The sequence below is a fragment of the Giraffa tippelskirchi genome, chromosome 11 (assembly GCF_054371585.1).
Source record: "Giraffa tippelskirchi isolate mGirTip1 chromosome 11, T2T-mGirTip1v1.2.pri, whole genome shotgun sequence".
Lineage (NCBI taxonomy): Eukaryota > Metazoa > Chordata > Mammalia > Artiodactyla > Giraffidae > Giraffa > Giraffa tippelskirchi.
In genome coordinates this window covers 18,419,670-18,447,404 of record NC_137285.1, presented here as the reverse complement: position 1 = coordinate 18,447,404, position 27,735 = coordinate 18,419,670, and the positions used below count along the sequence as shown (strand labels likewise).

At 47.4% G+C, this 27,735-nt stretch overlaps 1 protein-coding gene and 1 long non-coding RNA gene across 20 annotated transcripts in view; one reads left to right on the top strand and one right to left on the bottom strand.

Annotated features, from left to right (window-relative positions):
- The first annotated feature begins 2,680 nt into the window (after nucleotides 1-2,680).
- The window catches only part of CAMKK2 (calcium/calmodulin dependent protein kinase kinase 2), a 50,887-nt gene continuing 25,832 nt past the window's right edge, over nucleotides 2,681-27,735 (top strand). For 11 of the 19 annotated variants that reach the window (XR_014068502.1, XR_014068500.1, XR_014068501.1 and 8 more), the window contains exons 1-6: nucleotides 2,681-2,773; nucleotides 19,229-19,746; nucleotides 23,831-23,878; nucleotides 24,517-24,570; nucleotides 25,280-25,331; nucleotides 27,527-27,660. Coding sequence is in view for 16 of the 19 variants with exons in the window: in XM_081540051.1 (XP_081396177.1) it covers nucleotides 19,294-19,746; nucleotides 23,831-23,878; nucleotides 24,517-24,570; nucleotides 25,280-25,331; nucleotides 27,527-27,660 (741 nt within the window). In the remaining 3 variants the exon portion in view is untranslated. Of the gene's footprint in view, nucleotides 3,248-17,909; nucleotides 17,951-19,228; nucleotides 19,747-23,830; nucleotides 23,879-24,516; nucleotides 24,571-25,279; nucleotides 25,332-27,526; nucleotides 27,661-27,735 lie in introns of all 19 variants that reach the window. The other 8 variants (XM_081540052.1, XM_081540047.1, XM_081540039.1 and 5 more) reach the window with 2 other exon arrangements.
- On the bottom strand, nucleotides 18,193-23,441 carry LOC145525925 (uncharacterized). Its single transcript, XR_014068504.1, has 2 exons — nucleotides 21,954-23,441; nucleotides 18,193-21,802 (listed from the first exon to the last, which is right to left on the bottom strand). It is a non-coding gene; the product is annotated as an uncharacterized LOC145525925 (long non-coding RNA).

The window sequence follows — 27,735 nt, the reverse complement described above, 5'->3', positions numbered from 1 at the left end:
ACTTTACATAGCTGTCCCCTGGTGGCTCAGACAGTAAATCTGCCTGCAATGTGGGAGAACTGGGTTCGATGCCTGGGTTGGGAAGATCCCCTGGAGAAGGGCATGGCAACCCACTCCAGTATTCCAAAGAGTCAGACACGACTGAGCGACTACCACACACACACACATATCTGTGTTTGCCTATATTAGCGCCAGTGTTCTACTAAAATACAGACACTTGAGTAACACAATGTAAACATAGAATTGCATATTTTAACAAGCAACAGGGAAAGATCAATATTTATTTTGGTTTCTTCAAAGCAGGAGTTGCTAGACTATTGTCCAGGGGCTGAATCTGCCATGCCACCTATTTTTATATGTCCCTCTAGCTAACAATGGTTTATACACTTTTAAATAGTTGAAGAAAAATCAAAACAATATTTTGTGACATTGAGAATTAAATGAAATTCAACTTTCAGTGTTCGTAAATAAAGTTTTATTCAAACACAGCCATGCCCATTCACTTACTTTTGTCTATGGCTGCCAGAATGTTAGAGTTGAGTAGTTACAAAAGAGACTATAGAGCCTGCAAAGCCTAAACTATTTACTACATGGTCCTTTACAGAAAAAGTTTGTTGACCCGTGCCATATAGTCAGACATGTTCAAAATGCTCCCCATCAACCCCAAGAAATATTTTTTTTGAGACAATAGAAAAAGATAGAAAAATACAGAACCATGCATCTGCATTCAGAATTTACTGTTAATTAATTTTGCCATATGCTTCAAATTCATTTATAAGTAAAAGGCATGACACCTTACAAGGGCTTCCCTGGTAGCTCAGCTAGTAAAGAATCTGCCTGCAGTGCAGGAGACCTGGGTTTGATCCCTGGGTTGGGAAGATCCCCTGGAGAAGTGATAGGCTACCCACTCCAGTATTCTTGGGCTTCCCTGGTGACTCAGCTGGTAAAGAATCTGCCTGCAGTGCGGAAGACCTGGGTTGGAACCCTGGGTTGGAAAGATCCCCTGGAGAAGGGAACAGCTACCCATTCCAGTATTCTGGCCTGGGTAGCAAAGTCAGACAGGACTGAGTGACTTTCACTTTCACATGACACTTTACAACATTTCTTATGCTTCCCATGTCTATTCTCTAACCTTGCCTCCTTATCTTAGTGGCAAACTGTCATTTGCACTCATCTCCTTTGCCTTTTTTTTTTTGCTTTTATTCATTTAATTTTTAATTGGAGGATAATTACTTTACAAAATTGTGAGGGTTTTTGCCATATATCAAAATGAATCGGCCACGGGTATACATATGTACCCTCCCCTTTGCCTTTTAAAACACTTGTATGAAAAAAAAACCAACGAAAAAACCACTTGTATGTAGGGAATGTGTCTGTGAACAACAAAGACTGTATTCTGCAACCTGCTCTTTTACTCAGCATTTTGTTTTGAGCTCTCCCCCGTCTGTACAAATAGATATGGGGCATTCAGTTGAACTATTGCATCATATCCCATCAAGTGTCTATAAAACGTTTCATTGATCCATTCTCCAGATAAACATTTAGGACAGCTGTTCCCAGGTTTTTATTCTTACCAACGAACGATGGCATGTTGAATAACACCAGAACGGGCGGTCATCTTAGTGGAACGCTCTGAATTGCTTGTGAGCGCTTCTGCTGCGTGAAAATGCCAGAGGAACTAAACTGAAAGGGACATCGAACCTTTAATTTGGACCTTGACTCAGGACTGAGTTTTGCAACCATCCAAAGACAGGCGGCGTCAGGCAGCCCTTGTGAGGTCTTAAGCCTTCCCCCGGAGCGCTGTCACCCAGCTGGGAGACTAAACACTCTCCAAGGGTTCCAGCGAAGTCAGGCGCAAAAGGGGTACAATGTTTGGGAAGAATATGATGTATGTCACAAAAAGCATCTTAAGCAGTCTTTGGGAAAGCCAGAACTTCATTGGGTTTCCTGTAGTTCGGTACATCCAGGTGGAGTGGCGGTGCGAAAGGAACACAGTCCCCAGTCTTTAGGGTGGGCCCCGAGCAGCGGTCTGTGGGGAGGCGGGGGCGGAAGGGGGTCCCCCGGACGAGTGGTGACCCGAAATCCAGGCCGCATCCACCGCCGGGCGCCTGGTGCAGAGGTAGCAGCCGGGGACGTGAGCCGAGCCTCGAGGCGGGGCCGCGGGTGACTCGCAGGCTTGGGGAACTTTCCGTGGCTCAGCCGCCGCCCCGCAGTCCCCGCGTTTGACTAAATGAAGCGAGCGCAGCCGGCACGTCCGGCCTGCGCGAAGTGCCGCGGCCGCGGCGGGCAGAAGTCGGGCAGGTGACGCCGCGGGCGGAGGCAAAGTTGCAGCGCCGCCTGCCGCGCTCCCGCACCCCGACAGGTCTCTGCCCTCCTCGCGGGTCCGCAACCTCTCCCGACCCCGCCCCAGGCCCTGCCTCACTTCCCTGTCCTCCGCCTCCTCCGCCTCCTCCTCTATCTTCTCCCAGCCCTCAGCCTCGCCGCTACTTTCGTCTCCTCAGGCTCCCGCCTCCCTCCCCTCCTCGGCGCGCGGCCGAGCCCTCGGGGGCGCGCGGCGGGCGCAGGCGGCTCCGCGCCGGGGTTTCCAGAGGCTACAGCCAATCTCCGCGCAGCCCGCGGCCGCGTCGCGCCCGAGCCGGGACCCGCCGGCTCCTCCCTCCCCGCCCCCCGCGCTCCCGTCGGGGCCGCGGAGGGGAGCGCGCGGCCGCGCCAAGCCGAGCGGAGCGGAGCGGGGGACGCAGAGCGCGGGAGGCGGCGGCGGCGTGGAGACCAGGTGAGCCGGCGGGAGCTGGGCCGCGGGCGGGGGACACGGCCGCCGCAGCCCCGGCGGGCGCCCTCGCCCTCTCAGGGTGCGGGACCACGGCCGGTATTGCAGACAAAGCCCTGAGGCCGACCCCGGGTTCCCGAAGCCGAGGGGACCCCACGTGCGCCGCCCCACGCCCCGCCACGTGGGGAAGCGGCCCCCGGCGCCCCTTCCCCCGCGTCTTCGGGGCGCAGGGAGCCTGGGGATGGCCGCCTCGGCTGGGCCGCGCCCGGCCCGGGGTGGCAGGGGCGGTCCCGGAGTTTGGAACCGTTGTCATCGGCGGTCGGGGCAGTTAAGGATCTCGGAGGCGGCCTAGGCCCACCCCCTTGCATTTGACAGGTGGCGAAAGCCGGGGCGCTCAGGCGAGGAGAGGGCTGACAGACTTTGAGCTGCCCATCCCGGCTCCCCTCTTGTCTCGTGGGGCGGGTGCACACCGGCGCCGTGGTGAGTTGGACACCAGGCGGCGGGACCCTGGACCGGCTGCTGTGGGACCGGGGGCCCCTCAGACTCTCCTCTGTCGGCCCTCTCTGCCCCCGCCCCCTTCTGTCAGCCGGAACCTCACAGGCTTGGTCTTTTTTGACCTAAATTCACCTCGGGACCGCTGCTTGCTGTGAATGCGGGGACGTGCCTTCGCCGGTACCCTCCACCTGACTCTTGGGGACGCGGGTATGCTGGGCCCGGCCCCCGCTCAGCTTTGGTCTCGGTGCCTGGGCTGCCTACCCCCCCCCCCCGCCTCCCCGCCCGGTTCCAGCCTTGCGCTTTTCCTGCCTTCCCCACCCCCTGCGCTGCCCAGTTTGGGAAGCGGGGTGTTTTCACAGCTCTGCCAGCGGCCCTGCTGCTCTCACTTGGCGCTGAAGAGGTGGCGCCGAAGCCCCTCCTATCTCTTTGCTAAGGTTAGGGCAGAGGGATGATGCTTGCGGGGCCGGGGATCTCGGTGCCCGCAGTAAGGGGGCACGCTGGACCGGGGTGGGTCGTGCAGTGCCCTTCACCTTAGGGACAACTTTTACCTTCCTCAGTCTGGAAGTTCCCACAGTCCTAGAGACAGAAACTTCTGTGCGTTAGAGCTTTGCTGTCGTTTACCAGCCCCCTCCCGTGGCTCTGCCCCCAGGGGAGAGAGAAGTAGATAGCTGTGTCCCCATAGACTCTCTTGTTCCTAAGGGGAGCCAGGGGCAGCAACACGGGGAGGGCTTTGCGGGAGTTACCCCCCCCAGGCCCCCTCCCCCAAAGAGCCTCACAAAAACATACAACTTAAGAACAAACTGTGCATGCTATGCAAAGTGCAGCTTCGTGGTGGGTCCTAGAACTTCTTTCCAGACCTCGGGTCCTAAACCCTTCCTGTATAGAGAGCAGCTTTTTGTAGGGAGAGCTCACAGCCTGTTTTTGTGATAAAAAGTAATGCCCATTATTTGATGGGCCCCTAACTTGGATAATAATAATAATAATAATGTTCATAACCAGCATTTATGGAGTTCTTACTATGTGTTAGATGGGCTTCCCAGATGGCTCAGTAGTAAAGAATCCGCCTGCCAAAGCAGGTTCGATCCCTGGGTTAGGAGGATCCCCTGGAGGAGGAAATGGCAACCCGCTCCAGTATTCTTTCCTGGAAAATTCCATGGGCTACAATCCATGGGGTCACAAAGAGTCAGACATGAGTGACTGACTGAGAGCATGTGTTAAATACTATACTGTGTGTTGCGGGGATTATCCCATTTATTGCCTACCAAAATCTTGTTAGGTGGGAATTTTCATCTCCATTGTAGTAGAAATGAGGAATCTGAGGCTAAAAACAATCCTGCAGTTTGCTAGGAGTTGCCCATTTTATAGAAAGGCTCAGGGAGGCTAAGTAACTTGCCCAGGGTCACAGCCAACCCAGGTTGTGGTCCTAAAGCCTGTGTACTTTACCACCTGTTCTAGAACAGAGGCCTTTGCAAGGCTGCCCTAGGCTTCTTGAGGAGCCCAGAAATGTTTGCTAAAACAGCCTGAGGCGCCACGGTGGTGATGCTGATGGACTTGGGCTTGTGTTTGTTTCCAGGTTGTTAGTGGGTTGGTAGACGAATATATTCACTAATAACTATGCAGTAGTTCTCATCAAGGGTGTTTCCACCTTCCTGGTGAGCATTTGGAGCAGTGTGGGGGTGACTTTTGGTTGTCAGAATGAAGCTGAGGACTCCTGACTTCTGGTAGGCAGAAGCTGGGGATGCCAAATATCCTGCAGGCAGGCCAGATTCACAGCAGGCATGAAGAATTGCCCTGCCCTAAATGGCTAAGAGTGCTCTTGCTGAGAAATACCAGGAGGAATAAGTGCTGTGGGAATGAGGAGGCAGAGGGCACTGGGGGTTCTGGAGAAATCCCTTCTCTCTGGTGTGAATACAGGAGGCTTCCTGAAGGAGGTGTCATTTCCTGCTGAACTTTGAAGGATGGGCTAAAAAGTGGAGATTGGATAGGAGGAGGGTAGGGGAGTAGGATGGGATGACCTAGCAGAAGGAACTTTCTGGAGTAACCTGGAATCCCCTTCTTGAGAACTGCATCCCAGATGGACTGGTTGGTGGGGAAGCGCCTCTCTCAGGAGGAAGGGATGGGCGGGTGGAGCAGGCCAAGCCTGTTTTCAAGGCTTTTTGGCTGAGATTTTAACGTGGGCCACAGAATTGCCCTGACTGCATCATGGACCCATTTCATGGATGGGCTTGGAGAGTCTGAGTAGCTTGTTCAGGATCATGGTGGTTGTGGGAAGCATATGGTTCTCATTTCCTGATGCCAGGGATTTCCAGCAAATGCTATTTCAGATTTTCCTTTGGGTCAGAGGGCCTTGTTTTGCTATTTTGCACAGATGTTTTGCTTTCCCGCTAGCTCCTCCCCTTTGGACTGGGCCAGATAACCCAGATGTGGGCTACACTGGCTCCATGGTGCTGCAGCGGCCTTCAGCCTCACTTCTGTGCCTTCTTAACTGGATAGTTGAGGAAATTGCCATTTCCCTTTTGGAACTGACTTTTGTCCCTTCAGGCTGTGCTTGTTATATACTGACCTGTTTGGAATATAGGACCTATTGTGTCTGGCTTTCATTGAACATAATATTTTCAAGGTTGACCCTTGTTGTAGAATATATCAGTGCTTCGTTTCTATGACTGAATAATATTCTGTGTATGGATACACTACATTTTGTTTATCCATTCATCTGTTGACTGACATTTGTATTGTTTCTGCCATAAGTGCTTCTTCTTTTCTTTTTTAAATTTTAATTAATTAATTTACTTATTTTTGGCTGCGCTGGGTCCTCATTGCTGCACTTGGGCTTTCTCTAATTGCGGTGAGCAGGGGCTACTCTCGAGTTGGAGTGTGTGGGCTTTTCACTGCGGTAGCTTCTCTTATTGTGGAGCATGGGCTCAAGAGCTCTGGCTCAGTAGTTGTGGCGTATAGGCTTAGTTGCCCTATGGCATGTAGAGTCTTCCTGGATCAGGAATCAAACCTGTGTCCCCTGCATTGGTAGGTGAATTCCCATCCACTGGACCACCAGGGAAGCCCCATAAGAGCTTCTTAAGGCCTTTGTACTTTCTTAAGCTTCTTAAACTTCTTTGTACTTTCCTTTGCCTCTACATCCCCCAACTAATAAACCTCTGGGTACAAGACATTACTTTGTCACTCTATTTATAGGGAGAAAGTGATGGAAGGAAGGTTCTCCAAAATCAACTGGAGACCAGCTTCATGGAACAAGGAAACTCCCTTACTTTTCAAAACTCCCTCACTTCACCCTCCTAGCTCCAGTCTAAGCCCATCACTTCCCAGGTCAGCTCACAAAGTGATTTTCAGGGAGAGCCTGGATTTTATTCAGTTTCATTCATTTCAGTCATGATTTGTTAAATGCAGGTTCCTGTGTGATTTTATTGGTATATATATTGTGAGATCCTTTTCCAGGTAAGGAAATCCACAAAGTAGAGGAAGCCTCACCAGACAGATGGTGCTGGCACCCTGTGGCCAGGCATGAAGTCAGCTCAGGTCCTGATAGCTTTGCCAGGAAAGCCCACCAAGAACATGGAAATGGAGTGGCATGATCAATGAGCTGGGAGGAAGCCCAGAGAATTCCAGCCCCTCAACCTCTCCTATATGATGGCTGGGAAAAGTGGAGTGCAGAGAAGAAGGGAGAACATAGTCTTTTTAGAGAGAATGTTGCTTATGAGCCATGTTGTATGATGGGCACTTTTCTAGAAGATTGACTCTACAGCTGCCGTCTAGGTAGGTTGCTGCAGCTCCATTTTACAGATAAGCAAATTAAGGCCCAAGTCCCCTGAGATCTGTATAGTTTCCTGACATACCTTCTCATCCTGAGCACCCGTGTCTCCCTTGGCCTCCTTATGCTGCCAAACGATGCCCATGTTCTCATGGAGTGGAATCCACCTTCCCCAGGATATTATGGTGTGGAAATGATTTCCAAATGGTTGTGCTCTCAAAAAAAAAAAAAAAAGATTTGAATGGTTACTTTTTCTTCCTTCCCTGATTGGATCCCTTCCTTGATAAAACCAAAAAGAAGGGCATATTTAAAAGGAGCGCTGTTTGACTTCACAGGAAAGACCTCTGGCATTCCCTACTGGGGGATGCTAGTGACCAAAACGGGGAAGGAATTATTTTAGCTGCCAGTGTTTTCAGTTTCAGTCATGTGTGTAGTGTTGCTGCTGAATTTTTCTCCTCAATTATGAAACATTTTAAGGATAGAGAAAAAAAGAAAAGGGGATAGAGGGAAAAAAAATTTCGTTGTTGACTGGCTCATGGTTTTGGAAGGCTGGAAGGAGGCCCAGGGGCAGAAACAGGGCAGAGCAGGGTGCTGGTGATCTTTCACTGAACCCACACTTTTGGGAGGGGCTGGTGACAAGCCCCGTCCTGGGAACCAAGGAACGCTGGGACTTGATCCTTGCCCCTAAGGAGCGCCTGAGTGAGCAGTCTGGAACTGTTGAGGATCTGTTTGGAAAAGATGAACAATTCTAGCATTTTTCTGTTTTGAAAAGGAGAGAAGAAAGAAAATGGAAAGAGTCTGTTGTGCCCCTACCCTCCTCACCCCCGGAAAGCTGCTGAGCAACTATTTTTACGTTGTCCCTTTTTATCCCTGTTGGCTTCTGTAAATAGTTGAGAGATGGCGGTTGCAGAGATAAAAATGCTAATTCCAACCTGGAGAGGAGACATTGATAGTCCCCCAAGGAAATGGGGAGGGAGGCCAAGGTCTTGCCCCTCTGCCCCTCCTGCTTGGGCATGGGGTGGGAAGTGAGTGGGAGGAGGGGTGGGGAAGGCACACAGTGGGAGGTGCCTGAGATAAGCCTCTGTTGGAGAAGTTTAAATGGGGAACCAGTGGTTTGGTGGGGGTGGCAGGGTGTGGAGGAAAGGACACCTCCCTTGTGAGTTTTTAAAGCCGCTTCGGGATTTTGCCATTAAGGCCTCTGGCAGAGATTTTATTTAGATTTTTTCCAGACAATTCTACTGCCCTCTGGGTCCAAGTGTGGGGGACAAGATTGGACCCCCAGAGCCAGCTTCCAGCCTTTCTTTGCCCCTGGCTGGGGCTGCTTTGTGCTGGAAGCTGGGAAGGGAGGAAGCTAGATTTAACATCACTTCCAAACAGCAGGGAAGAGGAAGGGAGAAGGACTGTGGGTGGGTGAGGCCCGGATGCCTGTAGATTCCCAGTCGGCCCCCTCCCTCTGATTTGTCAAGCTGCAGAATGTTGGAGTCAAGTCTTTTTCTTTTCATTACAAATTGAAATTTCAATTGTTTCCCACTTCTTCCTTTTTGTCGTCGTTTAGTCATGTCCGACTCTTTGGGACCCCATGAACTGCTGGACTTCTTCCTTAGGTTCAGGGAAAGACTGGGAGGGATTCAGTGGGAGAAGAGGAAGTAAGATGGTTCCTACCTCACTTTTCTAAATACCCCCAACATCCACACCCACACTCATCCATTCATTCATGCTCTTCAAGGCAAGGACCATCTGCACACACCTGGCCTTAGGTACCTGGCTTGTGACAGGGGATGTACTCTCTCTCTGTGATACTTCATTATTGACCTAACAGTAGCTGTCTAGGAACTCTTAAGACAGTGGAGGTTCTTACTCTGCCAGCATCCAGGGCAGAAGGGGTCACTGCAGGGGTCGGGGTCATGCCCTGGCCTAGCCTGGGACCTGCTGGGCTGCCTAGGAGAGGTCATCTCACCTCCCTGGGTCTCAACCACTACTTTTGGAGCCCTAGTGTGTTGATTATGGAAACTGTGAGAATGTGTGCAAAATTCTTGACACAGATAAGCAAGGATGCGAAATTATAGGCACACTCTGCTTTTAATTTTGTAAAAAGTGATGCATATGGATAAGAATTAGAAGGGAAGATGGAAAGAGTTAAATTAGCATGGTGTGATTAGAAAAAAAAATTATTTTTATATAAATTAAAGGGGCTTGAACTTGATAGCCACTGAAGTGCTTTCTTGGCAACAGCTTCTATTTAGGGAGCATTTGCTGCGTGCAGGGACCTGTGTGGTGGTAGGTGAGGTAGGCATTGTTATCCTCAAGGTCACCATCTAAGGAGAAGGGCTGTGCCCTTGATCACAATGCTCCCCTCCTCACTGGGAGCCTTTGATTTCACACCTGTACTTTCCCAAATCACTGTGTGATTTGGTACAAGTCACTCAGATTCTGTGTTTCAGTTTTCCTTATCGATGGGATAAGCATGATAATAGTACCTAACTCATAAGGTTGTTGTGATGGTTAAATGAGATGATACGTGCACGGTGTATCATGGTGTAGCGCCTGCCACTCAGCCAGCACTGAAGACTAGTTATCACTATTATTGCATCTACAACTACTATGGCTGCTGCTATAGTGATGTCATTAAAAAAAATTTTTTTTTAATTGGAAGAAAATTGCTTTACAATGTTGTGTTGGTATCTGCCTACAACACCGTAATTCTGTATATATCCCCTCCCTCTTGAGTCTCCCTCCCCTCCCCGCTTCCCACCCCTCTAGGTCATCACAGAGCACCAGGCTGAGCTCCCTCTGTTAAATGTCAATGCTACTTTCTCAACTTGTTGATTCTTGTGTTAAAAATACAAGTCAGTTTCTTCCCTTCATTCCATCCTGTTGATAAGCCATTTCCTTCCCCGTTTTTGATTTTTTTTTTCCTGTTAAAATTTAAAAAAAAAATTTAAAGCAATTTGAAAATGCTTCTGTCTGCCAAACTGTCAATGTGAAGGCTGTCAGGGGTTTCAGCTGCTTGGCAGTTTGGCCTGGTTGGGAGCCTTAAAGTATAGGGAACTGATCATCTGTCAGGGAGCTTAGTGGAGAAGCTTTTCTGTCAGTCAACTCTGTATCATTTGTCTGTTAGGACCTTTGGTTGTAAATGTCAGAAAACCAACTGCAAACTAGCTTATGCAATAAATGGGAATTTATTGGCTCATGTAGATTAAAAACTCCTGGGGATACATGGGCTTCAGGCAGGGCTGGATCCAGGTGCCCACACAATGTCTCCAACTTTAATTCTTTTCTGTCTCTCTCCTCGCTCTCTCAGCTTCATTCTAAGGAAGGGTTCTCTCAAGTCCCTGGTAACTCTAGAAGTACATCTTCATTGCTCTGTGTTCCACAGAAAGAGACATTCTTAATACTTCCACAAAATCCTAGAATAAGACTTTAGTAGACTGACTTGGGTCACATATCCACTCTTGAAACAATCACTTGAATAGAGCAGTTGATGCTCACTTGACCAGACTTGAGTCATAGTGGAACCCCTAAAGCTGACAGCACAGCCAGCTCCGCGGAGTCCCCTTTGACACAGAAGGATCGGTTCCAGACGTGAATCAGGCTGCTGTTATCAGACTAAAGGAACTTGGATGGATTCAAGGCCAGCTAAAGAAAGTGTCTGACCTTCTGAGAGGTCTTGGGATGAATAAAATAAACAGTGACCCCTGGCCAGTATTTATTGAGTGCTGGCAGTGTTCTAGAAAGTTCTAGGTCCTAGAGTCCAATAAACAAGAAAGGGAAAGGCAACTCTCTCACAAGTTAAGTCACACTGACATCTCTGTGCCCATGCACATCTTCTGAGCACTGTGAGACATCGCACCTTCACATTCTCGCTTCTCACACAGGTTGGAGTGTCAGGGAGCCAGAGGAATGGCTTTGTTAGAGATTTTGGCTCAGCCTGGACTTCCTTCTGGACACAATATGTGGACATTGCAAGACTGTACTTATCATTTTTAGCCCCTTTCTGAAAAACTCAACCAGTTTTAGCCCTGCTTGGAACCACTGCGTAACTTTGGACAAATCAGTGAATCTGTCTGAGCCTTCCTTTTATCATTGGTGAAATGAAATGGTTGGAATAGGTGATCACCGACGCGTGCCCTTTATAGCACTAAGGTCCAATGCATCTCAGAGTAGGGCCTGTAGGGGTGAGATAGGTGATGAGAGGTAGAAAAGAATGAGGATGTGTAACATGGCACTCAGCCTGTCCTTGGCGTTGGGAAGCCAAGGGGGAGCGGTGAGGACTGTGGCATGCAAGCCAGTAAGTCTGCTGTCCAAAGCTACAGGGAGTTGTTGCCAGGAAAGAATTCAGGCCCAGTGCTATCACTGTTCAGTTTTTCAAGAGACTGGACATTTTGATTTTTTATCTGAAATCTCCTGGCTCTGAAATGTTGGCATCTCATTCAAGTCGTTTTAAACACAGTGTAGGCCAAGCAAAATACATCGGGTGGCCAGCCATCACACGAGAGGGACTTTTGGCTCCAGGGACTGTGGTGGGGATGGAGTCTGTTCACTCCAAAGCCAGCACTATGGGAATTCCCTGGTGGTCCAGTGGTTAGGACTCTGCGCTTTCACTGCCCAGGGCCCTGGTTCAATCCTTGGTCAGGGAACTAAGATCCTGAAAGCTGTGCAGCTCAGCCAAAAATAAATAAATAGATTATAGATTAAAGAAAGAAAAAAAAAAGCCAGTATCATCCCTCATGTCCTCTGTCAAGGAAGGACCCTGTCTCTGGGGGAAACGATCATTTTCAATGCCTCCAAACTAAAGACGATACAAGGAGAGACAGTTCTAAGAGTCTGTGTCACTGAGTCTGATAAAGACTGCTTGGCTGGGCCAAGGCCCAGAATCTGGAATATTCCAGCTGATGGGGAGCTGTGTTAGTTTGCTAGGATTGCCATGACAGAGTACCACAAACTGGGCAGCTTCAACAACAGAAATGCATTATCTCACAGTCCTGGAGGCCAGAAGTCCAAGAGGCCAGAAGTTCCAGAGGCTGAAAGTCCCAGAGGCCTGAAGTCCCAGACGGAGGTGTTGTAGGGCTGGTTCTTCCCAGGGCTGTGAAGGAGAATCTGTTCCTTGTCTCTCTTCTGATGTCTGGTGGCTGTTGGCAGTCTTGAGCGTTCTTTGACTTGTAGGTGCAGGACCCCAGTCTCTACCTTCACGTTCTCATGGTGTTCTCCATGTTGTGTGAGTCTGTCCAGATTTCCCCCTTTTCTTAAGGACACCAGTCATGTTGCATTAGGACTCTGGCATATCTTTTTTGGGGACACAATTCCATAACCCATAACAGGTGCTGAGTGGGGCCTCTGTGGCTTTGTCTGGGCCACCCCTCCTGCTCCCATCAGCTTCCGACAAAGTTCTTGTGCTCTGGCCCCTCCAGCTGCCCATTGTCCCCCGACCCCATTCAGTTCCAGGGGTCTTCTTTCTGTTCCCTCCCCTCTCCTACCTCTTTCCTGGGGCTTTCTCAGAAACTCTTTCCTCCTCCTGGAACAAGTTGCTGCCCCCTTATAACCAACTCACCCTGTTGGTCTCAGCATAAATATAACTGCCCCAAGTGAGGCCTCTCTTGACCCAGACCCTCCCACTCAGACCGCCCCCCTCCCCGGGTCCCTGTGTTGTTCTCTTTGATATTATCCTGGTTTTCTCCTCCAGTTTGTGCTTATAGAGTCACTTGTGCACCTGCATTTCAGAAATTACATTTATTCTGTTTATCTGGCACATAGTAGGCCCCCAATAGTTACTTGTTGAAGGAAGGAATGGATGAGTGAATTTCCTTTTGGACTTCCCTAGGCCTCAGTTTCCCCAGGTGAGAGAGGATGTGTGGCTGGCCAAGCCTGTTATCCCAGGGAGGACATCGTCTCTGGCCTTGGCAGCATCCGCACAGCTATTTTGGGCCCCTCTGTTGTCCCAGGATGTCTGCTGGGACCTCAGGGGAGCCTGTAGAAGTCCCTGTGACATGGGTCAGGGCATATCCCTGGCTCACTCGCTGGCTACTTGCTGTGCTGAGGCTCCCGTGGTGGTGGCTTGGTAAGCAGGGCAGGTTGGAAACTGCCCCCAGGAAATGGGAGCGCGTTTCCTGGAGTCCCATGCACTTGGCTTCCTGGCAGAGGAAGGAGCCTTCCTTTCATCCTGGCCTGGAGCCCGGTCCATCTGCTCCAGGAAGGTTCTGGTCCTCCATTTGAGCCACCTGTGAGAGGAGAGGGAGGGGAGGGAGGGTTTACCAGCCAAGGGTGGTGGGGAGGCTTCAGGGCCTGGGGAAGGACCCATGGATTGGGCAGGAGGCTCGAGGAGGGAACTTTTGGAATTTTGTCAAACCTCAGCTCTGCCCCCCAACCCAAAATCAAATGCTTAGCTGTCCCTCTCTCGCAGAGGGCCTGTGAGGATTAAATGATAACCTAGACGGAGTCTTAACCATGATTGGTAAAGAAGTGCTCAGTTGAATGTAGCTGTTATAATGCAAACCATTGTCTTTTGTGTGATTCCCCGCCCCCCCCCCCCCCCAGTGTGGGTAACTTTCATCAGCTCCTTTAAAGGCTGTGACCTCAAAGGATATGTGACCTTAAAACCAATCAGACTCCAGCTTGGACTCTATGGGGTCAGTGGTGATGAATGGCCAAGGCCTTGCCTGCTCGGCCTCACCGCAGACCCAGTGAGTGGCCTCCAGGTGGCCTTGAGGCACTGAGGTTTGTGTCCCTTGGGGCTCTTTCTTGAGACCTGGACACACCTGCCCCTCCAGCACAGAGGTCCCCACTTCCATCCCAACCGCTGCCCCTGCCCCAGCAGGTGCATTTTTCCCCCCTCCTTTTTCCTCCAGGCCTCAAGAGCCAAGGCACAGGCCAGACACTAGCTTGTCACGGAGACTGATTAAAAGCAGCTTTGCCGGGAGTGAATGGCTTGGTGTCCTTGGCCTGGAGTGGCGATCGATAAGCAATTGTTTTCCCGTTGGCAAGAAAAAAAAATTCTCCATTAACTTTCTCAGGTGCTGCCAGACTAGTTTTCTTTTCAGGAACTCTGCAGCCCTGTCAGAAGTGGCCCTGGGAAGGAGGATGGGCCTCTGGAGGGGAGGCAGGCCCTTGATGCCAAAGCTACAGAACACACACAGGAGGAAGAACATTCTGAAACACAGCCTGGCAGGTCGTGGGCATTCAATAGGTTTTTGTTGAAAGAAGAGGTTTTTGAGCACTTTAAGCATGCACCAAACATGAATATTGAGTTCTTAGCTCAGTTAATCCTCATGACTCTTGGGTGAGTGCCCATTTTATAGATAAGAAAACCAAGGCTGCCACCCCAGGCAGTCAAACTTCAGGGGCTCTGCTTTTCCACTCCCGGGAAATAAGGATGATAAAAAGGATATGTAAAGTAACAGCAACTGGGACTGTGGAGAACATTGAACTCAGGTTGCGTTCTTTCACTGAAGAGAAAGCCAAGACAGGGGATCCATTTAATGATTTTTTTCTCAGACACAGCCAGAGTGGGACAGAGGGTTAGGAGACAGGGTCAACTGTTCCCTCCTCCAACTGCTCCTGCATTCAGGCCTGATCATCCTGATTCCTCTTGTGGTTACAGTTACTTTCTCTTAAAAATTCATTTCTGAATAGTTACTATTTGCATACTTACTTTTATAGGAGTAAAAGTAAATACAGTGAAAATTTAGTCCCTCCCACCCTGCCCCCCACCCCAACTTCTGGAAACCAGTTGTCTTCCCTCGAGGCCACTGTTACCATTTTCTTGTGTATCTTTTCAGAAATATGCTGTGCATACTCGATTATGTACGGATGTATGGTCCTTTCTCCCTGTGCTAACAGCAGCATGCTAGTGCCTTGGTTTTTTCCCATATAACAGTATGTCTTGGAGCTAATTCATATTAGGATGTACAGAGTCACCTCTTTTAAAATAAATGCATGATTTTCTCTTGGGCTACACGTACCTCATTTTATTTACTCAGTCCACCATGGATAGTCATTTCAAACCACACTACCAACATAATCTTGTACATATATCATTTTTTATGTGTGAGATTGCCTATAGGCTAAATACTCAGGTACAGAATTGCTAAGTCAAAGGTATGTGCGTTTGGAATTTTATTAGATAATGGTGAATTTCCCTTCATAAGGATGCTACTAATTCATTTGTTGTTGTTCAATCACTCAGTCATGTCTGACTCTTTGTGACCCCATGGACGCCAACACGCCAGGCTTCCCCATCCTTTACCATCTCCTGGAGCTTGCTCAAACTCATGTCCGTTGAGTCAGTGATGCCATCCAACCATCTCATCCTCTCTTGCTTCTTTATCCTTTTGCCTTCAGTCTTTTCCAGCATCAGGGTCTTTTCCAAAGAGTCAATTCTTCACGTCAGATGGCCAAAGTACTGGAGCTTCAGTTTTAGCATCAGTCCTTCCAATGAATATTCAGGGTTGATTGCCTCTAGCATTGATCATCCTCACCATGAAAATAGTGCTGTTACTATATTTTTTGTCTTTGCCAATCTGATAGTTGGAAAAAAGGTATTTTATTGTAGCTTTATTATTATTTTCTTAATTTTGGTAAAATATATATAACATAAAATTTACCATTTTAACCACTTTCAGGTGTACAATTCAGTGGCCCTGTTTACATTCAGAATGTTGTGCAGCCATCACTGCTAATCCATTTCCTGAACTTTTTCTTCACCCCAAACAGAAACTGTGTATCTCTTAAGCAATGACTCCCTGTTTCCCTCTCCCCTAGTCTCTGGTATCCCCTATTCTAAACTTTCTGTCTCTCTGAATTTGCCTGTTATCTAAGTGAAGTCATACAGTATTTGGCTTTTTAAATGTTTGGTTTGTTTCACTTGGCATGTTTCCAAGGCTCATCCATGTTATAGCACATGTCAGAATGTTATTCCTTTTTATAGCTGAATGATATTTTATTGTCTAAACAAACTGCCTTCTGTTTATCCATTCTTCCACTGATAGACACTTGAGATGTTTCTAGCTTTTGGCTATTGTAAATAATGCTGCCATGAACATGGGTATATAAGTTTCTGTTTGAATCCTTGCTTTCAATTTTTTGGGGTGTGTGTATATATATATATATATATATAATATATATATATGGAATTGCTGAGTCAAATGATAATTCTACATTTAACTTTCTGACGACCCACCAAACCATTTCCTTGTAGTTTATTTATTTTGGGCTGTGCTGGGTCTTCGTTGGTACGTGTGAGCTTCTCTAGCTGTGGTGAGTAGGGGCTACTCTCTAGTTGCATTGCTGAGGCTTCTCATTTTGGTGGCTTCTCTTGTTGCAGAGCACAAGCTCTAGGGCACACAGGCTTCAGTAGTTGTGGCTCGTGGGCTCCAGAGCGTAGGCTCAGTAGTTGCAATGCAGGGACTTAGTTGCCCCACAGCATGTGGAATCTTCCTGGACCAGGGATCGAACCGGTGTCCCCTGCATTGCAAGGCAGACTTTTAACCACTGGACCGCCAGTGAAGCTCTCCTTGTAGTTTGAATTTGCACTTTTCTTACTGTAACTGAGGCTGAGCATCTTGTCACATGACTGGGTACTTTGTCATTCCTTTACACTGAACTCTGTGGGTTCCTAAATCATGCCATGTCTGGGCTGGGATGCTGTTTTTATTTCCTTAATGCCTTTCCCAGTGGTCTTTCCCTGCTCCACAAGGGACCCTCATCTGTCCAGTCATGGTCCAGATTGCATACCTAGATGCTATTCCATGAATACTCCTCACAGGACTGTCCCAAGAGGGCAGGTAGCATTTCTCTGGCCCTCAACCAAGCCCTCCAGGAAGCGCTGGCTTTCTGCTCCCAGCTGTACTTTCTTCTCCATGACCCCCCAGCACTGTCACCCAGTGTCTTAAAGAGATATCATTATATTCATTCATAAAATCTCTCTCCTCGGTCCTCACTGTTTTCCTGGAACCTTCCTGACGTGGGTGATCAGTGTGGAGCTACCATCTGTGGATGTACTTCCTGAATTCCAGTGGTACCTGTGACATTTGTCCAGCAGAATTTGTCAAACATACGAACCAAAGGTTAATATTCTATCCCGGAGACAGAAGGAATTGACAGTCTGAGGGAGTGTCAATCTCTTTTTTTTTTTTTCCTAAATTCCTGTAACATAAAATGAATTTTTAAAAAATGTACAATTCAGGGACTTCCCTGGTGGTCTAGTGGCTAAGACTTTGCTCTCCTAGTGCAGGGGCCCTGGGTTTGATCCATGGTCAGGAAACTAGGTCCTGCATGCTGCAACAAAGACCTGCTGCAGCCAAATAAGTAATTAAATAAATATTAAAATAAAAATAGTTTTAAAAAGTGTACAATTCAGTGGCATTTAGTCCATTCACAGTGTTGGGCAACCATCACCTCTGTCTAGGTCCAAAATATTTTCATCACCCCCAAAGGAGACCCCATACCCACTGGCAGTCACTCCCCATTTCCCCCAACACCTCCCCACTCCTAGACAACCACTAATCTACTCCCTGTCTGTATGGATTTGCCTGTTCTAAAAACTTCATATAAATAGGATCATGCACATGTAATCTTTTGTGTCAGGCTCCTTTCCCTTAGCATCATGTTTTTGAGATTCACGGAGGTTGTAGCCTGTGTCGGTTGCTTTTTAGTCATATTCCATTGTGTAGACAGACCACATTTTGCTTATCCATTCATCTGTCAGTGGATGTGTAGGTTGTTTTTTTCCCTTTTGGCTGTTGTGAGTAAAGCTATTTGGGTATATACCTAGGAACAGAATTGTTTGGTCATATGGTAATTCTCTGTTTAATCTTTTGAGGAACCACCAAGCTATCTGATATTAACTTTTTTTTTTTTTTTTTAATCTCATGTTTGCCTTTCATCTTGTAGGTACTAGTTGGGCGCTGAACTAGGGGAACATTAGATCATAGGTATGTGGACCCTGACTCTTCACACAACACAAATCACCCAGGCTCACATACTCTCTGAGTGCTTGTTCTTCCTCTGGTGTGACCCCTGACACCTTACTCCTCAGTTGAGAATTGTTGGCCTGAGATCAGGCCAGGCGACTGGACTCCCATGTGCATGGCCTTCACATTAGGAGACCTGGACAAATCCCGCTCCCTCTCTTGAGCCACAGTCTCCCCATTTACAAAATGAGGTTATAATGGCAAACCAACAACGTAGAGTGCCTGTGAAATTATCCTGAGGTGTGGAAGATATTTTATAAACTGTAAAGTGCTGTCTGAATCATTGCTGTTGTGAAATGATGCAGCCTATAGGTCACCATGCAAAAGTGTTTCATTTCACCTGCCCAACATTTTAAAATATTTAAAATAATTGCTGATTTAAACAAAAAAATAAAGAGATCTCATTTAAATCCTGACCTTAGATCTTCTCTTGAGAAAAAAAAAAGAGAGAAGTGAGGCGGTAACCAGACAATTCTAGGCTCCAATCCTTGCTTAACAACAATTGGCTTAAACTGGAAGTAGTTGCCACCTCTGTAGGGGATGTGGGTGCTCAATTTTGGGGTTTTCTCATACTTGATTTCTACAGGGATTGAATTTGGGATTCTTGTTTTGTGTGAGGAGGAGCTTTTAAAATAAGGAAATGTGAAACTACAAGGGCCTTCTGTATAGCACAGGGAGCTAGCTTCAGTATTCTGTGATAAGTCATAGGGCTTCCCAGGTGGTAAAGAACCCACCTGTCAATGCAGGAGATGCAGGTTTGATCTCTGGGTCAAGAAGATACCCTGGAGAAGGATATGGCAACCCATTTCAGTATTCTTGCTTGGAAAATTCTCTGGACAGAGAAACCTGGTGGGCTGTAGTCCATGGGGGTCTCAAAGAGTCGGACACAACCGAAACGACCTAGCATGCACGATAGATCGTAATGGAAAAGAATATAAAAAAGAATGTATACAATATGTAACTGAATCACTTTTGCTGTACAGCAGTAACTAATGTAACTGCTGTGTAAATCAGCTATACATAAAAAAAAAAAAAGGATGCAATAAGGAAAAGTGGCCTAAGCTCTTCTATATAGACTCAAAAGTTATATGATCACATAGTTTTTTAAGCTTTTTTTTTTTTTTTAAGGATGCCAACTCAAAGCAGGAATGAGGTATGGGCCTGGGCCAGCAGGAGAGACCCCTCTTGGCTAGCCCTGCCACCCAGGGTGGGGGCAGCTGACCCTTCCTCTCCCTGCAGGTGGCGCTGCTGCCAGATGGAAGTGCCCGGGCGCGTCTGCGTCGCATGAGGTCCGCACATGAACCATGTCATCATGCGTCTCTAGCCAGCCCAGCAGCAACCGGGCCGCCCCCCAGGATGAGCTGGGGGGCGGGGGCGGCAGCAGCAGCAGCAGCGAAGGCCAGAAGCCCTGTGAGGCCTTGCGGGGCCTCTCCTCCCTGAGCATTCGCCTGGGCATGGAGTCCTTCATCGTGGTCACTGAGTGTGAGCCGGCCTGTGCTGTGGACCACGGCCTGACCCGGGACCGGCCCCTGGAGGCCCATGGCAGAGAGATCACCCTTGACCCCTCAGGGTCTCAGGCCCGGCCCCACCTCTCCAGTCGCAAGCTCTCTCTGCAGGAGCGGTCCCTGCTGGATGCCAATGGGCGCTGCGTCTACCCGGCGCTGCCCCACTCGCCAGTGGGCTCCCCGCAGTCCTCGCCGCGGCTGCCCCGGCGGCCCACGGTGGAGTCACACCACGTCTCCATCACTGGGATGCAGGTGCGTGAGCAGCGGCCCCTGGTGCCCTACCCTGCACCCGGAATGTCTCTACCTTGGGCTGGGGTGCCCCAGAAGGATCCCGGTGCAACCAGTTGATTGGGAAGGCTACCCTAGGAAACCCAGAGAGATGTCAATAAAACGTACATGATGGAGCCAGTTACCATTGTGGACAACTGGGGCCCCACCTCTGGGCAGCCCTGTGGGACAGTGTAGGACATGAGCCCCAGACTTATTCCACCTGAGAGCGAGGGAGCTGGGCCTTTTACACCAGCTGCTGGCAGTCCCTGGACAGAGCATCTCCCGGCCAGAGAGAGCCTCTAGCAAAGAGACCCTCATGATGGCAGTTAGAAGTTGTGCCAGAGACTCTGAAATGGGGCTGATGGGTCAGTGAGAGTCTTCGGCACTGTAAGTGCACTTCTCCCATGATTTTTACCATAAACTTCTGGGAGGTAGGTTGAAACTTATATCCCCAGCTGGTTCACAGGGCCTGATCCACCTCTACCCCACCTCCTGCCCCAACTCCTACCTTTGTACTGCCAACTCAGGGCTCCAACCTTACCCACTTCTTTGTCTTCCTCAGATGTCCAAGCTCATTCGCTCCCTTAGGCCTTTACCTTCTTGTGCCCTCTGTTTGAAGCCCCTCCCTCCTGCAAATCTCTTGAAGGCCATCTCCATCTGGCTTCCAAATCTCAACTCAGATGTCACCTCCTTGGAAAGACCTCTCAGACACCCCTCTAAGCAGCCTTCAGCCCCTCTCTGTCCTGTTGACTGTCCTTCATAGCACTTGCCACCATCTGATTATCTGTGTGTCTGTTAAGTTGTTTATTGCCTGTCCCCCTGCCACCCCCAGCTAGGATATTAGGAACAGTCCAGTTCACCACAGGGTCCCTAGTACCTGGCATGGTGTCTGGTGCATGGTGGCTCAAAAATATTTGTTGAAGGAAGGAATAAATTTAACTGGGAAAAGGCTGGAAATCCAGAATGACATTCTAAAGGAGCTGATATTTAACTACCTTCTCAGGGCTAGGTAGAATTTTCTCAGTTGGAGATGGGTATACACTGAGAGTTCACTGCAGGGGAGTGAGCACAGCATGAGCAAATACCCCAAGGGAGAAGGCCATTTTTAAATTGTAATGTTTGTTTCATTTCCTAGTTTATTAACTAGCCACAGGCCACCTAGGTGACAGAGGTAGTTTCATTCCTCGAATATTTTAGTTTTAAAAGTATGATTACCATAATCCAGCTAAGTACCAGCTATGTACACCAACATATTTCTTTTCCATAGAATTCAGGATAGACTGGGGAATCAGTTAGCGAGAGAGTGGGGCCACAAAGGGGAACACTGTGGCAACAAGGCTGGAGGGAGAATTTCAGTTTATATCAGCTTAGAGAAATAAATCTCCCAACAACAGTGGCTTTAACACAATAAGGCTTATTTATCATGTAGAATAAATGCATAGAGCTAGGCATTGGGTATTGGTAAGATGGTTCTGTTGTTGCTTTGGTCCTTAAACCCTCATGATGTCAAGATGGTTGCTGTGGCTCAAGCCTTCACAGCTCCATTCCAAGTAAGAAGAATGAACAGGGAAGAAAGGCAAAAGCTGTCTGCCTCCTGAGTCAGTCCTCTTTCCTGGAAACTCTACCCAGCAATTTCTGCCTGTCTCACATTAGCCAGAATATAGTGACATGGCCACCTTAGGTGTAAGAGAGGCTGGAAAATGCAGTTTTCCAGCCTGGAATGTTGCCACCCAGTGTTCAGTTATAAGGAAGAAAGGAGAGACTGGTATTTGGTGGGCAACTAGGCATCTCTGCCAAGGTCAGAGCTTTCGAGGGTCTGACGGCCAGACCATGAAGTCACGACTTGACCCTGGAAGCAGCAGAGAGCTGGGCTGATGTGGTCAGAGTGGATTCTTGAAGATGAATTCAGCAGTATGTGGGGGTTGAATTCGAAGGCAGTGAGACCCTTAAGACAGCTCTGCAGGGCTCCACCTCTGCCTGTCACATCCCTTCAGGACTCGGGGGAATGAAACAGTACTGGAGAGAAACATGAAACAAACTAAAAAGCCCGCCAGTGAGGGGAGAGCTCTGTGGGCCTGTCACACAGCAGGTCAAAGATACAGGTCTGACGTGGAACGCCCTCCAGTCAGAGGAAGCTGAGAGCTGATTTAGTGTGACGCTGCTTAGGCCTCCCTAACCCCGTCCCAAACAGCACTCTGTGTTTTCTGCAGGTGCATGTGTCCGTGCATGTGCACAGAAAAAGACGTGGAAGTTTATACATCAAACTGATACCAAGGTTCGGGGAGAGGGATAGAACTGGGGCTTGGAGGGAGTTCAAGGGAAAGTTGGGCTTCTCTTTAACACTTGATGTTTTGCTTTCTATATGTTTCTCTTCCCTGTTTCCTATATCACTTAACATTTTCCCCCAACTCTATTGAGGTATAATTGAAGTGAGATAAACTGCACATATTTCAGATGTGCAGTATGGTCAGTTCTGATATATGTATACATCTGTAAAACCATCACCCCTGTCAAGATCCCAGACCTTTCCAGCACACCCAGCAACGCATCTCTCCCCCACTTCCCCTTTCCCAGGTACCCACTGACTTGCTTTTGATCATTATAGATTAGCTTTCAAGTTCTGGAATTTTATATATGTGGAATCATTTAGTATGTGCTCTCTCTCTCGCTCTTTTTTTTTTTTTTGCTTAGCTTCTTTCATGGCATAATGATTTTTGTGATTTATCCATGTTTTTGCACATATCAGTAGTTCATTCCTTTTTATTGCTAAATAGTGCCTGGAGAATCCCAGGGACGGCGGAGCCTGGTGGGCTGCCGTCTGTGGGGTCGCACAGAGTCGGACACGACTGAGGCGACTTAGCAGCAGCAGCAGCAGTATTGGACTGTACGGATATACCATGGCTTATCCATTTACCTGTTGATGGACATTTGGATGGTTTCCAGTTTTTGACTACTACAAATACAGCTGTTGTGAACATTTGTATACCCGTCTCTACATAGACACAGGTTTTCCTTTCTTTTGAGTAAGCACCTGGATGTAGAGTGACTGGGTCATATGGGAAATGCCTGTTGAGAAGTTTTGCCAAACTGTTTTCCAAAGAGGCTGTATCTTTTAAATTCCCACCAGCAGCCTCTGAAACTTTCATTTGCCCTACATTCTAACAATACTTGGCTTGGTTAGTCTGTTTCACTTTAGCCAATTTGGTGAATGTGGTTTTAATTTGCATTTCCCGGATGAGTAATGATGCTGAACATCTTTTCATGTGCTTATTGATCATTTGTGTATCTTCTTTAGAGAAATATCAAATCTTTAGCCAATTTTTTTTTTTACTGATGAGCTTTAAGAGTTCTTTATATATTCTGATTACCAGTCCTTTGAATATTTATTGCAATTCATTTCTCTCAGTCTGTGGCTTGCCTTTTGTTTTCTTAGTAGTGTTTCAAAGAGCAAAAGTCTTAATTTTGATTGAAATCCAATTTATCATTTGTTTCCTTTTATATTTTGCACTTTTTGTACAAAAGAGACCCTTTAAGAAACTGTTAAGAAACCTTTCTCTGCCCTAAGGCCATTCAGATTTTCTCCTCTTGTATCACTTTGCATTTTTTTTTTACAGACTAGCACAGTCATGGATTATTGTTTAATTTTACCTTAACTTTTAAAAAATAAGTAAATAAAATGAACTTTTGAAAAGTGGGAAGAACCTTTAAAATGGGTATTAAAAGAGTACATACTATATGATTACACTCTCAGAAAAACTGCTGGTAGAGACTTCTCTGGAGGTCCAGTGGTTAAGACTCCATACTTCCAGCGGGCACAAGTTCAATCCCTGGTTGGGGAACTAAACTCCCATGTGCTTTGTGGCATGGCCAAAACAAAAACAACTGTGGTGCTAGAAGTCAGGATAATGGTCACCCTGGACAGGGGCCAGCATATGGGAGATGCTTCTGGGGAGCTAGAAATGTTCCCTTTCTTGACTTGGATTCTGGTTAAGGCTTTTGTTTGTGAAAAATGTATCTTGCTACAGATTTACAATTCATATTCTGTGTGTTTCTACTTACTTTCCAGGATTGTGTACAGCTGAATCAGTACACACTGAAGGATGAGATTGGAAAGGTAACTATCCCAGGAGACAGGCTGGTTTTCCATACCTACCAAGGATGTCTTGGATACTGTGGCTCTACCCCACTAGAGCTGGGAGAACAGGCTGGGAGGGGGAGGGTTTTGTTATTAATGGTCCGTCTGTTTTGCTTTATTTTGTTTTGTTTTTACATCAGACTGTGTTTCTACAAAAGCTCACAAAGCTTCCAGAGTAATTCTGTATCACCAACATTGGTGTAGGTTTTTTTTTTTCCTTCTTAAGGTATTCTCATATCTGTTTTTGCTTTTACATCAGTATCAAAAGTATCAAGTGGACAGTATCAATGGACAGTATCAAAATTCAAAAACTCAAATGCCCACAGAGAGCAAGTGAGTAATATAAGTGAAAAAAACATGCTAGGTATAATACAATAGGGAGTAGTGAGGACTGTGGAAATGATTATGACTCCATATCCACATCAGAATCTGGATTTTTATATCTGAACTGTTTTAAATGTTGGCCATTAATTCAAACATTCTAAAAACTGGAGATCCAACATAATACAGGGCAGATTTTGCCAATAGGCTACCAGTTTGTCACCTCTGTATTAGGGTCCTTATTTTGTGGATCATAATTTCTAGATACTGTGTCACGGGCATCTCCCTTTCTCCAGGGCTCGTATGGTGTGGTCAAGTTGGCCTACAATGAAAATGACAATACCTACTACGTGAGTATCCACAACCTCCTCCCTACCCTCCTCCTTGTCCAGAGAAAAGGCCTCCTATCCAGAACTTGGTTTCCTGGAAGGTTTTCTTATCTGTTGTCTCATTTTATTCTTAGGTCTTGTTTATTTTGTGCATTAGGAAGGAAGTGGGGAAGTGGGGAGGTGAAGCGATTGGCTCAGGAAAATTGAGTGAATAAATCCAGCAAATCTCATATCCTTTCTCTGGGCTGCCCTTTCTACATCCTCCATAGCACCAAGAACTAAGTGGTCGTGAGATAAACTGCCCTTGTTTCTGAGGCTTTGGAATCGGTCCAGTGTGGGTTCATATCCTGACTCTCCCACGTGCCAGTTGTGTGTCCTTGGGCAAATGACCTAAATGCTGAACATCAGTTTGTCCACATGTGAAATATCCCTTGCCCATCACGCCAACTCACTCATGTCTTGGTTCAGTGGTAGCCAGTCCCAGGGCTTGTGGTCTCCCAGCTGGGAGAGCTGATCTGGAACCTTAGAAGTACCCTCTAGGCTGGAGGGACCCGGAGAGTCCAGCCTCCACATAACCCGTGGAGTTGACCCATTCCAATGGCAAGGTGCTCACTACCTGGTCCCAAGGCTGCTGGTGTGCTGAGAGCTTGGGCAGGCTCAGGAGTGGAAGGAACTCTCCCTCCATTCTCCTCTCCGTTTTAATCAGGATGCGGGGTCTTTTCTCCCACAGGCAATGAAGGTGCTGTCCAAAAAGAAACTGATCCGACAGGCGGGCTTTCCACGTGAGTTTGTCGGGCCAGGGCCTTTGTTCTTAGGTGCAGAGGCTGGGCAAGACAGGGAAGATTCACTGAATGGTGTCCCCTGCAGAGGTGCCCTGGGTGGATTCCCCAAAGATAGTGCTGGGCCTCTAGCTGAGGTTTTTTTAAAATTCATTTTCTTGTAAAAATATTCATTAAGGGATTATAGATATCAAGTAAAAAAAAATCCATCAGAGGAAAACAGTCTGGCAGTTCCTCAGAAAGTTAAACGACTATTACCATATGACCCAACAATTCTACTTCTAGGCATATATACCCAAGAGAACTGAAAACACATAATCACACAAGCTCTTACATGAAGGCTCATAGCAGCACTATTCATGATAGCCAAAATGTAGAAGCAATCCCAAATGTCTGTCAGTGGACGAATGAGTAAACAAAAGGTGGTCTGTCCAGCCAATGGAATATTACTCAGCTGTAAAAAGGAATGAAATTCTGATATATACCTTCACATAGATAACTTTGAAAACATGTTAAATGAAAGAAGCCAGACACAAAAGGCCACATATTGTATGATTCCACTTAAATAAAATGTCCAGAATAGGTAAATCCAGAGACAGAAAGCAGATTAGTGATTTCTGGAACCTGGGGTTAAGAGGGAGTTGGGTATGACTGATGATAGGTATCGGTTTGTTTTTTTTTTTTTTTTTGAGAGGGGGCTGTTGAAAATGTTCAGGACTTGGTGGTGATAGTTACAGAACCTTGTGAACGTACTAAAAAGCATTGAATTACACATTTTAAAATGCTGAATTTACAAAATTTAACTACCATAAGGTATTTCAGTTGTATCTACAACATGCAAAAGAACAGAAGGATATATAATGGAGATCACCTATTTCTTGCTGTACTCTTCCCTCTCTCTATAAGGACTCCACTCACCACTTTTAGCTCTTTTAGGAGCTGGTAATTACAGCATGTGATCGGGCGTAGGTGAGCATATCAGAGGCTGCTCCAGCATAAGCTCCTTGCCAGTAGTGCTGAGCAAAATGTCAGCTTGAGCCAAAAAGAGAAAGTAGATAAGAAATGTAAATCCCCCAGCCCCACCCTATCACCACCAGGATCCTGATCCTGCTTACCTGAACTCTGAGCTAGATAATATCCTTATGTCATTATTTCTTGATTTATTAATTTCTGACATTTACTCCTGACTTCCTCTGAGGACAGCTTAAACCAGTCCTTTCTTCTCCCTTTCCCCAACCAGGCAGTGAGGTGATACCAGGATGTTCAGCTCCCTTGTTGCCACTACCATTGTCACTTTCCTTCTTGTTCTAGCAGATGCAGCAAGTTTCTCTCCTTTGAACTTGGCTTTCCTCGGTTCACATCCCACTTCTGATATCTGCACTTCGGCTTTTACTTTCCAAGGCTGACAGATCTACATTCAGTTCTGTTAGTCACATTTAGAGCCTTACTTACATGTAATAGGGCTTTCCTGGTGGCTCAGCTGGTAAAGAATCCGCCTGCAGTGTGGAAGGCCTGGGTTTGATCCCTGGGTTGGGAAGGTCCCCTGAAGAAGGGAAAGGTTACCCACTCCAGTATTCTGGCCTGGAAAATTCCATGGACTGTATAGTCTATGGGGTTGCAAAGAGTTGGACATGACTGAGCAACTTTCACTTTTCACTTACACATAATATCTAGCCTAAGTGTTTTCACTATGCACCTTTCCATCACTGTGACCTTCTGACTGTCAGTCACTGCTGGGCCAAGCAAGTTCTTTTTTTTTTCCTCTTATCAGCTCTTACTTCTTTTCCTGTCCCCAACTTTTTTAACTCCTCTGTTTCCATGTGAGTTGTGGAGGTGAGGGATATTTTTGTCCCTCTTATGGAGTGGGAATACCGAGCCCCAGAGAGGGGTGTGTTGACCCCAGATTTCTTTTCCTTGTACCTCAGTGAACTATTGATGCTCACTGTGACCTGGAGCATGGGACAGGAAGAAGAGAATTAACAGAAGGCTGGGCAAGGGAACTGGGTCTCCAGCCTCATTAGTTTCCAGCAGCAGAGAAGACAGAAGAAAAGAAGGCTGATTAAAGACTCTGGTGGCATCAGCCACTCCAGTCTTTCTGAGACACCCTCCCACCCCCGCTAAATTGTCCTGCCTACAGTCGCCCTCTGCAGAGGAGAGTCTCTTTGTCCTCACTCTGGGATGGTTCATGTTTCCTCCAGGTCGCCCTCCTCCCCGAGGTACCCGACCAGCCCCTGGGGGCTGCATCCAGCCCAGGGGCCCAATTGAGCAGGTGTACCAGGAAATTGCCATCCTCAAGAAGCTGGACCACCCCAACGTCGTGAAGCTGGTGGAGGTGAGATGAGAGGGACATGGAGGAGGGAGGAAGGGATGGGGATGGTCCAGCCTTGGCTCTGTGATTACCAAAATG